The sequence below is a fragment of the Stegodyphus dumicola genome, chromosome 3 (genome assembly GCF_044657685.1).
Source record: "Stegodyphus dumicola isolate Sdum_Otavi_A_Nest chromosome 3, ASM4465768v1".
Classification (NCBI taxonomy): domain Eukaryota; kingdom Metazoa; phylum Arthropoda; class Arachnida; order Araneae; family Eresidae; genus Stegodyphus; species Stegodyphus dumicola.
In genome coordinates, this window is record NC_140770.1 from 10,380,923 (window position 1) to 10,394,124 (window position 13,202).

At 33.8% G+C, this 13,202-nt stretch overlaps 1 protein-coding gene across 1 annotated transcript in view; it reads left to right on the top strand.

Annotated features, from left to right (window-relative positions):
- Positions 1 to 13,202, top strand: part of LOC118193487 (protein O-linked-mannose beta-1,2-N-acetylglucosaminyltransferase 1-like) — a 171,380-nt gene that overhangs the window by 29,373 nt on the left and 128,805 nt on the right. Inside the window, exons 8-9 of the mRNA XM_035364591.2 lie at positions 9,353 to 9,479; positions 12,661 to 12,727. Coding sequence (XP_035220482.1) covers positions 9,353 to 9,479; positions 12,661 to 12,727 — 194 coding nt within the window. The remainder of the gene's footprint in view (positions 1 to 9,352; positions 9,480 to 12,660; positions 12,728 to 13,202) is intronic.

Here is a 13,202-nt window from a genome sequence, read left to right on the forward strand (position 1 = left end):
GATGGAATACATCAAGATGAAATACTACATTTAGTAAGGAATTATAAGCCAAATAAAATGAAAACATCTGCCCTGAAGATTAGGATAGTGCTGACAGATCAAGTTCCAATTCATTGCGCGCAAAAGCATCTGCCCTGAAGATAAGGATAGTGCTGACAGATCAATTTCCAATTCATTGCCCCCCCCCCCCCCCGCTGCAGAACAGCGTGAAATTGATAAACAGATTTCGGAATGGTTAGGTAATTTTTTTTTTCAGCAATTCCACTTTTGTTTAATGGACTTCGAAACATTTTTTCGCTTTGTAGATCCTTTACATATTAGTAAATGTATATCGGAAATTCTATTTGACATAATTGAAAGTTCAAGCTTTCTAACAGTCTGCAAAATTTTCTCTAACAGTCAGCAAAAAATAATAACCCGGGGATCCAATTCGAAGATTAAGGAACAACGCAATCTGCAACATTAACTGAATTAAATAATTTTAGCCAAAGAAAGTCTGTGATGCTTTGATTTTCTCTTAGCTTATACCCTTCGTTATACGTTAAACGTGCATGCGTAAACGTATTTTGCGCATGCGCACACGCATATTCGCAGCCGTAAAGGTCAATGCGATGCATGCGCAGAAAGTTTGTAGCTTTGAGGTCCGGATTATGGGTGTCCGAATTAACGACTTTTGACTGTATCATTATTATGTTCATTTTACTTGTTTTGCATGTGATGCTGTCATTTTGTATTTAAAATTTTCACATTGTTCTATGACTTAAAATTAGAAGTTAAAGTTGATGACCTAAAACTGCAATAGTATATTACAGTACAAGTGGAAAAATTGACAGTTTCACTCGCACGTGTGTAGGATTTGTGCAATGTGTATGGGGTCCCACAAAATTTTCGTAAATATTATGGGGTCCTGGGGTCACGAAAAAATTTTAGTGATATAAAGGTGTTGCTACTGAAAAAAGTTTAAGAAGCCCTCTTATATAAGTATAAATATTGATGTTTATTTGGTGGTCGTGTGTGCTTAATGCATGATATAATTAAAGAAAATAAGAATAGACAATCTCCTGTAACAAAAGAATATATCGGAACGCCACAGTACTCCCCCCCAAGTACCATCGGTACGTTATAAGTACTTTGGGTTAAATTTAACCTTTCTTCCAGATCTGGTAGTTTTAGGTTGCTCTTTAACGGGATGTAAGCTTTCTTCCGGGAGTGATGTTGATGAGGAAGTTGTTGGATCTTGCATTAGAAATGCTGGTTTGAGACGATCGATTCCAATCACTGATTGTTTGCCATTGCAGATGATGGTGAAATGTTTCGGTGTTCGTTTGACAACTTTGAATGGACCATCATATGAAGGTGTTAAAGTTGGCTTAATTGCATCGTTGCGCACGAATACGTGCGAAGATGTCTCAAGCGCAGGATGTACAAAATAGCTTGGCTGGTTATGCGAAGATGCTGGGGTTGGCGAGATATTGCTCATGGTCTCACGTAAACGTTGAAGGAATGTTGGAGGGTCGATAACTGGAGTAGATTCTGGGTGAAAGAATTCACCTGGCAGACGGAGGGTTGCACCATATAACATTTCAGCACATGTGCTACCAATGTCTTCTTTGAATGCTGCGCGAAAACCAAGCAAGACTAGGGGTAAGGCTTCTGTCCAGTGTGTGCTACTGTGGCACTTCAGACCTTGTTTGAGAGATCAGTGAAAGCGTTCCACCATCCCATTTCCAGATGGATGGTATGGTGTTGTGCGAATATGGCGAATGCCAAGAAGAGAGGTGAGGGATGCGAACAAGTGACATTGAAATTGTCGACCTTGGTCAGTAGTGATGGTGGTAGGCATGCCAAATCTTGAAAGCCACTGGGAGATGAATGCTCGAGCTACAGTTTCAGCGGATATATTTTCAATAGGAATGGCTTCAGGCCATCTTGTGTACCGATCAATACAAGTGAGGAGGTAAGTGTAACCATTTGAAGGAGGCAATGGGCCAACCAAGTCTAAGTGCACATGATCAAAGCGTCTTGCTGGAAGGTTAAATTGTTGAATGGGGCTGTAAGTGTGACGGGATACTTTACACCGTTGACATCTAATACATGAACGAGTCCATTCTGTGATGTCTTGATTCAAAGCTGGCCAGACAAATCTGTCTGCGATCAGCTTTTTGGTGGCACGGATTCCAGGATGTGCCAAATTGTGCAAGGCATTAAACACTTCACGTCTAAAATTGACTGGAATATAAGGACGTATTCTATTGTTCTCTATGTCACAGTAAATTTTAAGCGTTGGAGCAATGTGCAGCGGTTGTAACTGAAGGGAGGTTTGTGGATTTGAGATTAGGTTCTTGAGTTCCTCATCATGCAATTGAGCTTTTGCAATTTCAGAGAAATCTGGGGTAGTGAGGTTGATATTGTTTACCCGAGACAAGGCATCAGCGACACAATTATCAGTACCAGAGACATATCTGATATCTGTACTAAACTGGGCGATGAAATCCAGATGTCGAAGCTGACGAGGAGAACATGAGTCAGAGTTTTTCCTAAAAGCGAAGGTTAATGGTCGACGATCGGTGAAAATGATGAAATCATGTCCTTCCAAGTTGTGCCGGAAGTATTTAACAGCACAGTACACAGCAAGTAGCTCTCTGTCATATGTGCTGTATTTCCTTTCTGCAGTAGTGAGTTTTCTGGAAAAGAATGCCATTGGGGAAAGTCCTTTAGTGGTATGGGCTTGAAGCACTGCTCCTATGGCCGTGTCAGATGCATCTACCATTATAGAGAGCTGATCACTAGGTGAGTGATAAGAAAGTGTGGCTGCATTTGTCAGATCGTGTTTGCATTGCACGAATGCTGCAGATGCAGATTCAGTCCAAGGGACAGCTCGTTGATCATTTTTTTTTGCTATTCTTCAGAAACTCATGTAGGCAGGTTTGTGTTTTTGCGGCATTTGGCAGAAAGCGTCGGTAGAAATTTAACATTGTTTGAAAACGCTTCAGTTCAGAGATGGTTTTGGGCTGGGGTAGGTCGTTAATTGCTTTGACTCTTTCCGGTAAAGGTTTGACTCCATTCTGAGTAATAAGACATCCAAGAAAGGAAACTGAGGGTTGACCAAGTACACATTTGGATGGATTTAGTTTTAATCCATGATCTTTAAGGCGAGTGAAAATCTGATGCAGATGTTTAAAATGTTCTTCCGCATCTGTAGATGCAACCAGGATATCATCAAAGTATGGGGTGCAGAAATCGAGACCAGACAGTACTTGGTGTATGAAACGCTGAAATGTTTGGCCAGCATTGCGAAGGCCAAATGGCATATATAAGTACTCAAAGAGACCAAATGGTGTAGTCACTGCGGTCTTGGGCACATCTTCAGCATGCACTGGGATCTGATGATATGCTCTGGCAAGATCGAGGGTAGAAAATATGTTTGTTCCATGAAAAAGATGGGTACAGTCTTGGATATGTGGGACTGGATATCTGTCAGGGACTGTGATGGCATTAAGTCGACGATAATCTCCACAAGGCCGCCAGTCACCATTAGACTTTTTAACCATGTGAAGTGGACTGGCCCATGGACTTTTAGATGGGCGAATGGTTCCCTGTGCTAGCATGAATTCAAATTCTTTGCGAGCAGCTTTTAGCATCTCTGGAGAAAGATGACGAGGCTTGGAAAATACAGGTGGGCCATGTGTTTCAATGTGATGATAGACTTCTGGCTGATGAGTATGCTGCCCTGATTTGGATGGGTTTAAAATGTCAGGGAATTCTGCTAATAACCGATGAAACCGTGTGCTGCCTGATAAAACACTTATGTTGGTAGGTACGTTTGATATGTGAGAAGCTTGGCCCTGTGATGTCAGCTGAGTTGTAGCATCAATTAAGCAATTATTCTTGACATCCACTAGAAGGTGGAAATGTGTCAAGAAGTTGACACCAATAATTGCTTGAGTTACATCCGCAATAATAAAAGGCCAGTTGAAAGTCCGGCGCAAGTTTAAATCAAGTGTCAATAGTTTGGTGCCGTAGGTTGCAATTTGGGTACCATTGGCTGCATACAGTACAAGTTTATTAAGTTGGTGAGCATTTGTTTTAGTTCTCGGGAGCACTGATATGTCAGCTCCAGTATCTACTAGAAAACATAACTGAGTTGAACGATCAGCCAGTACTATTCTGTCGATGTGGCGGACATTCTGTTGGCCAGCAGAAGACCGCCCATTTAGTTTCTCGCTTGTACAAAAGTGCATGGAGGGGCACACTTGCGAGCTTGAGAGCCGAAATTCATATGATAAAAACATATGCCCTTTGTGGGTTCTTTGTACTGCGTTCAAGTATTATGATGAGATTGACTCCTGCTTCGGGCACGAAATTTATTACGTGGGCCCTGATTTGATCGATTGTATCTCCGTGAAGCATGAAGACTTGTAGAGAGTTCAGATACTTTTTTGGTCAATTCAGCCACTTGTTGTTCGAGGGATGAACTGGAAGGTGCAGCATTAGCAGCACTGACATAAGCTGGAGTAACAAGTTCATTAATTTTGTCAGCCATTGCTGCTAAACGGGTTAGATCTTCATTGGAAGCAGCAAGAATTATTTGTATGTTATTAGGGAGACGCGAAAGCCATAGTGACTTCAACAAGTCGTCACTAAAATGGCTTCCTGCCAGATCACGCATTCGTGACAGCAAGTATGAAGGTTGCTGATCTCCAAGTTCAAGTCCTTGTAGTAAAGTACGTATTTTTGAAGATTCACTTTCTGAATAGATTTCAATGAGCCGCTGTTTCAGTTTGGAGTATTTATCACAATCAGGTGGTTTGAGAATTAAGTCATGCACTGAATTCAGAATATCAGACTCAATTGCTGCAACTACATGGTTGAATTTTGTAGAATCCTCACTAATGCGAGCGATAGAAAATTGTGCTTCGATCTGAGCAAACCACAATGAAGGATTATTTTTCCAGAAAGGCGGTGGCTTCACCGCAACGTGTGTGATTTGTGGCTTTGGTGGAATATCGTCGGGCATACTGATAGATAATTTTCACTTTAATTAATAAACACTTATTAGCACAAATATTGTAGCATGAGGATACACTATTGATATTTTACCATGATAACAATAAATATTTTAACCATGCAGAAAAAATTTACGTAACGATACACACACAAATAATACAGGGTCAGCAATTACACACACAAATAATATTTTACCGAAATGCATTTGAAAAGAAACCCTTATTTGTGAAAAAAAATGATGCGTTCATTTTGTATTGCGCACACACAAAATCACCACTTCACACTGCTAAGGCACTTTCGAAGGGAAAAGGAAATCACTCCTGTAGCACATGGGAAAACAATTCACTACTTTCGAACACTGAAAAAAGAATTTTGCCGTAGCACGTTGCACAAAAGTTACTGATGTAGCACATTCAGCGAAAATCACTGTTGTAGCACATTTGTCACAAAAGTTGAATGATCAAAGAATTATTGCACGACGGCGAAGTCAGCGGAACGGAACAGATCACATTGATGATTTGCTGAAGCTCCTTGCGATGATATGCACGACTTTGAAAAAACACAAGCAATATATATGATTACATCTAGAAATAATTGAAGGGGTACGTTGTAGCATACGTTTAATGTCCATATTCGTTGTTATTTTTAGTCAGTTCTTCAGAATGCCTTGGATGCACGTGGCTTAGGGTCGTTGAAAATCCATTGTCAGTAGCGTGCTCAGTCAAAAGGTCACCACTTTTGGTGGTCGTGTGTGCTTAATGCATGATATAATTAAAGAAAATAAGAATAGACAATCTTCTATAACAAAAGAATATATTAAGTACTAAATTACAATTTAAATTACATTGAAGAGATCAACACAGAGCTCGGAACACAGTTCATGCTACCTTCGCGTACCGTTGTGTGACGAGAAGTCTGAGTGAGTAAAGATGTTGCTTTGCTGCTCCGATTAAGAACTGGATTTTACACGTGGCGCCATCTCATGAATAGAAGTTGAAGTATCTGTCGGAATGCCACATTTACATAAAAATTAATTTTATAACTTTTTCTCTTTTGAAAATCTTCCTTTGAACTGAATAAAATTAAAACAAAAGTGATGTTTTAATTTGATGTTATTCAGATGTTAGACTAGACTACTGAAAAAATTTGGAGAGTGGCAAGGGAAATCATGTATGACAGCTATGAATGAGCATGAAATATTGAGTGTAATATGCTGATGTTCAAAACAAAATGTGCATTACAGAATTTTATTAGAAGATTATAACATCATATACATGGTGAAAATTGGAAGTATACTTACACATATGCGTAAATTCAGAATAAATTTGATTATTTGAAAATGTTAATAGATTTGTAATAGGTTGTGTGTTATTTCTGAAGCTGTAAGATTATTGCATTTTTTTTTTTTTTCACGTAGAATTGATGAGAGTACCAGTGAGGTTTCGGGAGATTTTTCTTCACCCTTCAATGGACACAATTTCAACCTCGTAATGAACTGGCCTATGTAACAGCCTACTATGGTACATTACCTGAAAATGTACCAAGCATGCTAAATCAGATTTGTGAACATGCTGTCCACTTGGCTCCCTTTTCTTTAAATAATGACTCTATGAAATGACTACTCTTATCCATAAAAAGAAGGTACAAAAATCACTAATGGTTACAATTTATATAATGACAGTAGATCAGAATATCTCATTCTGCATACTTTTAAATTGTTAAACTTTCATTCCAGATGATGTGTGTCTATATGTTTATCCTAGATTCAGATCACAGTTCATAATTTTTTTCTTTCCTTACGTGAAAACAGGTAATTTTTCATTTTCCTTCCTGATTAGAATGCATACAGTCTTATAAGAACTTGTTTCCATTCTTCATTTCTCCTATAGCAATTTTCTACAGCTTAGTGTGTGCAACATTGCAGTAGTCTTTTATAAAAAAAAAGAGTGTACAATAGTGGCCTAAGTACATAAAGATCAGGATTTTAGAATGCTTGATTTGTCATCTTTCATTTTGTGCCCTACAGAAGTTCTGTGTTGATCTGAGAGACATTGTGTTTTTCATTTTTATGCAATTAGCAATAGATAATGGACATCATTTGTAATAATTATATGTAAATAGCCTTACTCTGGCCTTCATTTCACTGTCATCATTTCAGTAAATCTATTCTACAGTCTTCCAGTTACTCAAACAGATTCTTCTGCAGTGTTCTGTATTTGTTGTCATTCTAGGCACCTAATAATGTATTGTGCCATGAATTGTGGCATGTTGCTGAGACACTGTTCAAACTTATGCATTGTATGTATTCTTGTGTAATGTGTAATAATTATGTTTGCTCCAGTGTTAGCAAAAGGAAACATTTTTCATTTTTGTTTGTTTCCTGTTTCTAACAATATCAGCATTAATTTGCATTTGTAACTGTCTTCTTCTGATGTTTACTGCATATTAAACTTTAATTTTTAAGACTTCAGCATATCATAGGCATACCTACTCCCCTATCTATTTTATGCATTGTAAATGCATAAAATGTCATAGCTGCCAGGAGACTGAATTTTATATTACATCTCTTGGTGTTTTGGTTAACTGAAACTTCTGGCTTTTACTTTTCAGCTTTTATTCAGAAAAACTATTTAGGAAAATGTTTTCCTGCAGTAAAAATGAAACTTTATTGTGCAAATTCCATACTTCCTTGTAATTTTGAGCATAAATTTCTGGTTAAATTTGATTTGACCTGAACTGTTTTAATCTACTATGGACATATATGGAATTTTTCGTGGAGATTCAACCAATCTCTGTCGATTAAAACTTGCATTTAATTTTGTTATCTACTTTATTTATATACTAGTCACTACACTGCCAGGCTTCGTCTGGCTTTTAAATATACCAGAAAAATGCCTAAAGGAAACACCAAACTTTAAATTTAAAAACTGCACAGAATTTTACTCGGCACAACAACTTTATCAAAAAATCAAACAACAACAACAAAAGAAAAATCAGAAATTTCAATACAAATGTATTATATATAAAAAAATTTACAATGAAATAAGCAATATCCCTTAACACAAATATTAATTATTCTAATAAATAAATTAACCAATTTTCAGTTGTAAATTAACAGAAGAACATTAAATTTAGAATATCTATCTTTTCTGTAATTTAGAATAAAAGCTTCTCTTCCTTCAGGATTTTCTCAGGGTAAAAATATGATAAAATAAAATTAACTGAAGGACATAAAATTTAGAATATGTAACTAAATATTAAAATTTAAAATAAAGTAGATAGAAGAAACGATAAAAGACCTATGTGGTCAGTTGTTTGTTTCAATTGTCTGTTTTGGTGAAACGCGTGATGGAGTTAGCTTAGTTCGAAATTCATTGAAAAAATTTCCCCTGATGTGCCACAATGAACTTCGAATTAGGCTAATCAACCATTTACCGCTTCTTAATTTTTATTTTACTTTTATTTTTACCTCGATCAATTGATTAGTACTTTTACTATGTTTTAAATATACTTAATTAGTTTAACATATAGCTTGCTATTTTTGTTAACTTTTACTTGTAAATATTCAAATGTTGTATATTTCTCTTTTTACACAATTCATTGCAACTAAATTTTGCTTATGTTGAAGTTTTCACGGAGCCACAGTTTTTTAGCAACTTTTTAGCATGCATACTAAAATTTATCTTCTAATAACTAAATATTAATATATTTTGCGTCAGAAATCATATTATAAATGATTTAGTAACTGTAATCATGCTTTAAAAAGTGAATTTGTAGTTCTTTTGTAAAGATATCATGCATAGTGCCCAGAAACTCCCTTTTTAAAAAAATGTTTAAAAAATATATTGCAGGAACCTGCATATTTCAAGGTTAGCATCTATGAAATCTAGTAGTACTATGCAGTTTTATAATTTTATACTTTTGAACTATTATATTTTGGCAAAATTATCTAGACCTTAAAGATAGATAAATATGTTAGTAATTTTATAATTTTATACTTTTGAACTGTTATATTTTGATAAAATTAACTAGACCTTGAAGATAGATAAATATGGTAGATTTACTTTATTCTTTGTTTCTAAGGGTTTGTAATAGATTATAATTTCTGATCGAGTACATGTTAACCTGTTAATCCTTTTGCTGAATTTTATAGAAGTGTACATTCTACTATTCTAATAGCACAATAAAATTTTTTAAAAGTTAGCATTTCAGAAAACAATTTTCTCTTTGAAAATAATTCCTTTCTGTACATGAAGGTGTTACATAGAATTTCTGGTGATGTACAAAGTTTGATAGAGAAAGGTGATTATTTTTAACAAATCTAAGCATTACTCTTATTTTTCAGACTGTCTCGTATAGCCAGATTATTACTACATGATTTGGGTAGTGCTCTGATTCAGAACCTGAGTTACAGAGGAAGTTGGTACTTGATAACACAGAAAGGTCTTTCTGGCTTCTCACCTTTTGAAGATGTAAACATTCTAAGTGATTTGTTCATTTTTTAATTAATTTTTTTACATAACAATTTGGTTTTCTTTTCTGTATGGTTTAAAAAAATGTGGTCTTATTATTACTTACACAAATTCAAACCTTAAAAATTGAAGTTAAATTTTATTTCATTTTAAAAATATTGAGTATAAAAATAGTATTTTTTATTTGTGTTATTAACTTTCAGTTTGAAAAAAGGAATAGCAGGTATTGTTTTTGATAACTTACTGAAACATAATTTAATGTTTGTATTCTAAATATGTGTTCCTTGTAAAAAATGCAAATTTACAGTAAATTAAGTTGATGTGTAAAGAGAGATTTTGGAATTCTATTTTTTTTTTTTTTTTTCAGCTGTAATTTCTTCTTTTAATAATTGCAAAAGCAGAAAGTATTTTTTAAATATTAAAGAGTTGCTGTAAGCAAATTTACTGACTGTATTTTTTGGTACTCATATATTATCGAAGGACCATGACAATTGTTTAGCATCAAACAAAGAAATTTTGGCAGATATCATGCCAAAGTTGTGCAAATCATTTCTGCGGAATTCTTTTCTTTTTATTATTTTGTTAGGCTCTCCGATTCAACCAGAAGCTCTGTTTAGGAAGTTGTGGGTACAGATTTTCTACAAGTAATTGTTTCACTCTGTTATTGTTTTGCTGGCAATTTCCAGTTTGACCATATTATACATTAATACACAATTTTTTGACACATTTATTAATGCACACTTTTTTAATGATAGGATTTCATAACTTTGGAACATAATTCTCAGCCCACTGTTCTGTAGAAGGCAGGTGCCAAATTTTAATCATTTTTTTCCAAATTATAAATAAAAAAATGCAGCAATAACAGTTAATTTATATCATTGTTCATAAAAATGAAATATACCTTATCAAGAATCAATCAGAGTTGTATCAAATCAAGTCATAGATGTTATGTGTATGTTGTTACATCACTCTCATCCATTACTGGCAATAAATTGTCCAGTAAAGTGATGAATGTATCATGGTTGAAAGGATAAATGTGTTACTACAATATTTTCTAACAATAATTATTCAAACTTATTTCTCAAAAGATAGAATTTTCAACAGTTATGAAGAAAATCACTGCTTAAAAGTATTGATTAATGGAGTTTTAATGAAATTTAAATGTATATGATTTTGTTACTTTCTACTGTATTGAAAAATTGATACCAAAGTATAGTTTCTTGATTTTGTTTTTGGAGGGAGGTGGAATAGAAGATTATTTTGAAATTCAGGCAATTTTTTTGCCATTTTTTAAACAATGTTTAAAAGTCTCAATGTATTCAGTAGCTCTTTAAATTTTCATAAAAAATGAAATTTTGATCAGAATTAGCGACTAAGATCATCTGCTTTAAAGCTGTTGGCCTGTTTTATGGAAGGGCAAATGGGACTCTTGCCTTAGGTTTTTCACTTTAAGGATGACTTTCAAATCTTTTTATAATATTTAAGATATGTAAAGCTTTGCATATTTTTTCCCAGTCCTAAGTTTCATAAATAATTTTCATAAATTTAAAAGCAGGAGGGGGGAAATAAAATAATAAGATAAGATAGGAATAGAATAGTAATAATATATAAGAAATAGAATAATAATAAGAATTATAAGATTATAATTTTCACAGTTTTCTTCAATTTGTCACTCTCTCTCTTTTTTAAGTTCCTAGTTCTGTGCTTTTGTGTGGTTTATCTTAAATAATTAAGGTAATGTTACTTTACAGAAAAAATAAGACTGATTTGAAATGTATAAGCTTATATTTTTTTTCCGCACATAATAAAATTTAAATCATGGAGGGGGAGAAAGACTATAAAGTTCTCTCTTTCTCTTTCTTTTTTGTATGTTTATTTAACTAATTTAAAATAAAAAAATGTCGAGTTATTAGGTTATTTCACAATCTAATTTGTGTAACTTACATTAGTGATATCTGCTTCATTGAAAACAATTACGATAGGGGCATCCTCAGTGTACCGTATATCTCCACTTTTGTAAATAATTTCCTGATTAAAATAATTTTTATTATTCTGGTTCACAAGCTAATTTTCAAAGTTTATTTATTTTTATTTTACAAATGCCAAACATTAGTACACAAGCCATTAGTTCACAGGCTCTCCAGTACATCTTAACAATGTCCTCGTATTGAGAAAGTGCAATACAATTATTTAAATGTTAAAAAATCATAGGCTGATTAGAGTCACACAAAACACAGTTTGGGGAATCTACCCCTCCAAATATGTAGAGGTGGTCTCCTGGACAGTCATGCCCACTCAGACATCTAAATAGAGCTACTGCTGTCTTTCTTGAAAAACTGGGAATGAAAGTTGTCTCTTCTTCTAGAATCCTCCATCACTTATCCATGGTATGTTGAATCATATCCTACTTAAGAATTTTCTTAAGAGTCTGGTTAACAAACAATTTAGTAGTATGAAAAGAAAGTGGTCGACTTATGCATTTCATTATCACAGCTCCTTTCTTAGCCAATGTATCAGCTTTTTCATTGCCCATAATTCCACAGTGTGCTGGAATCCATTGGAAAGAAATTCTGTGTGCCATTGCTTGATTTTGTATTGCATGTTGTTTTGTATTGCAGCCTTCCCCCCCTTTTTTTTTGGTAAAAGATTAAGTCCAGCTGTTCTTTAATTCAATATTTTGTTGCTTTTAGTATCTTCTGTTTTTGAGTAACTTCATAGTTAGAAATTTCAGGCTTTTTGGTTCTATTTATCTATTTAAGTTCTATTTATCCATTTCTGGAACTCTTTCTTTCATTTTTTATCCATTTCTGGAACTCTTTCTTTCATTTTCTGACCCCTTTGCCAAAACTTTAATTGATACCAACATGCCCATGCTATCTGTAAATTTTTAAAACTCAGTGAATCATTATTTTGCTATTTGACTATTTTTGAAGATTTAAACACAGCAGTTTTTTTTGGCATCACGATCATAAAAATGTACTATTTTGCATTTAATAACTTTCATTAAATGATGTGTTATTTTGTAAGTCTTTCTAACATTTAAGTGAAACTGCTGTTATTTTGATAGAAATGAATTGTTGTTTTCATAGCAACTTCAAAAATTTACAAATTTTTTCTTTATTAACTTATACTTAACTAATATAAAGCATTGTATTTTATGTCATTATATTTTAATTCCTAGTTACATCTGGTAGAGAATAGTGGATGGCCTAAACATCATGATGTTCGGTTTTGTGTTCCATTTGAAAGTAAGTGATTTTAGTTTTTTTAATGGCATAGCATTGTTTTCAATTTACCATGCTATAGAATTTAGATGAAGTAATGTTGCAAACGTTTTGTATGGTTTAAACAAAATTGAGCAATAGATTAAGCTTTTTAATTAATTAGAATCATAGATTTATAATTTTTAGAGTGGAATGGGTAAATTCCGTTTTTCAGAATTTAAAAATTATTTTTTAGTAGGTGGAATCGATTTCCAGGTTGGTTCATTTTAATATGTTTTAATTATTATTAAAAGTTCTGTTTGTGCTCAGAATAGTTTTAGTTTTGATTTAATATCACACATTTAAAAGTTATTATGTAAAATCTTATATTTAAAAACATCAAAATCTTGCAAATCATTCTGCACCAGTGCAAAATTTCTTTTATTTATGTATTTAACTCCATTTAAAAAATTTAACTGCATGCTGTAAGTAGATTATATAGATTTTTTTTTATTCAACT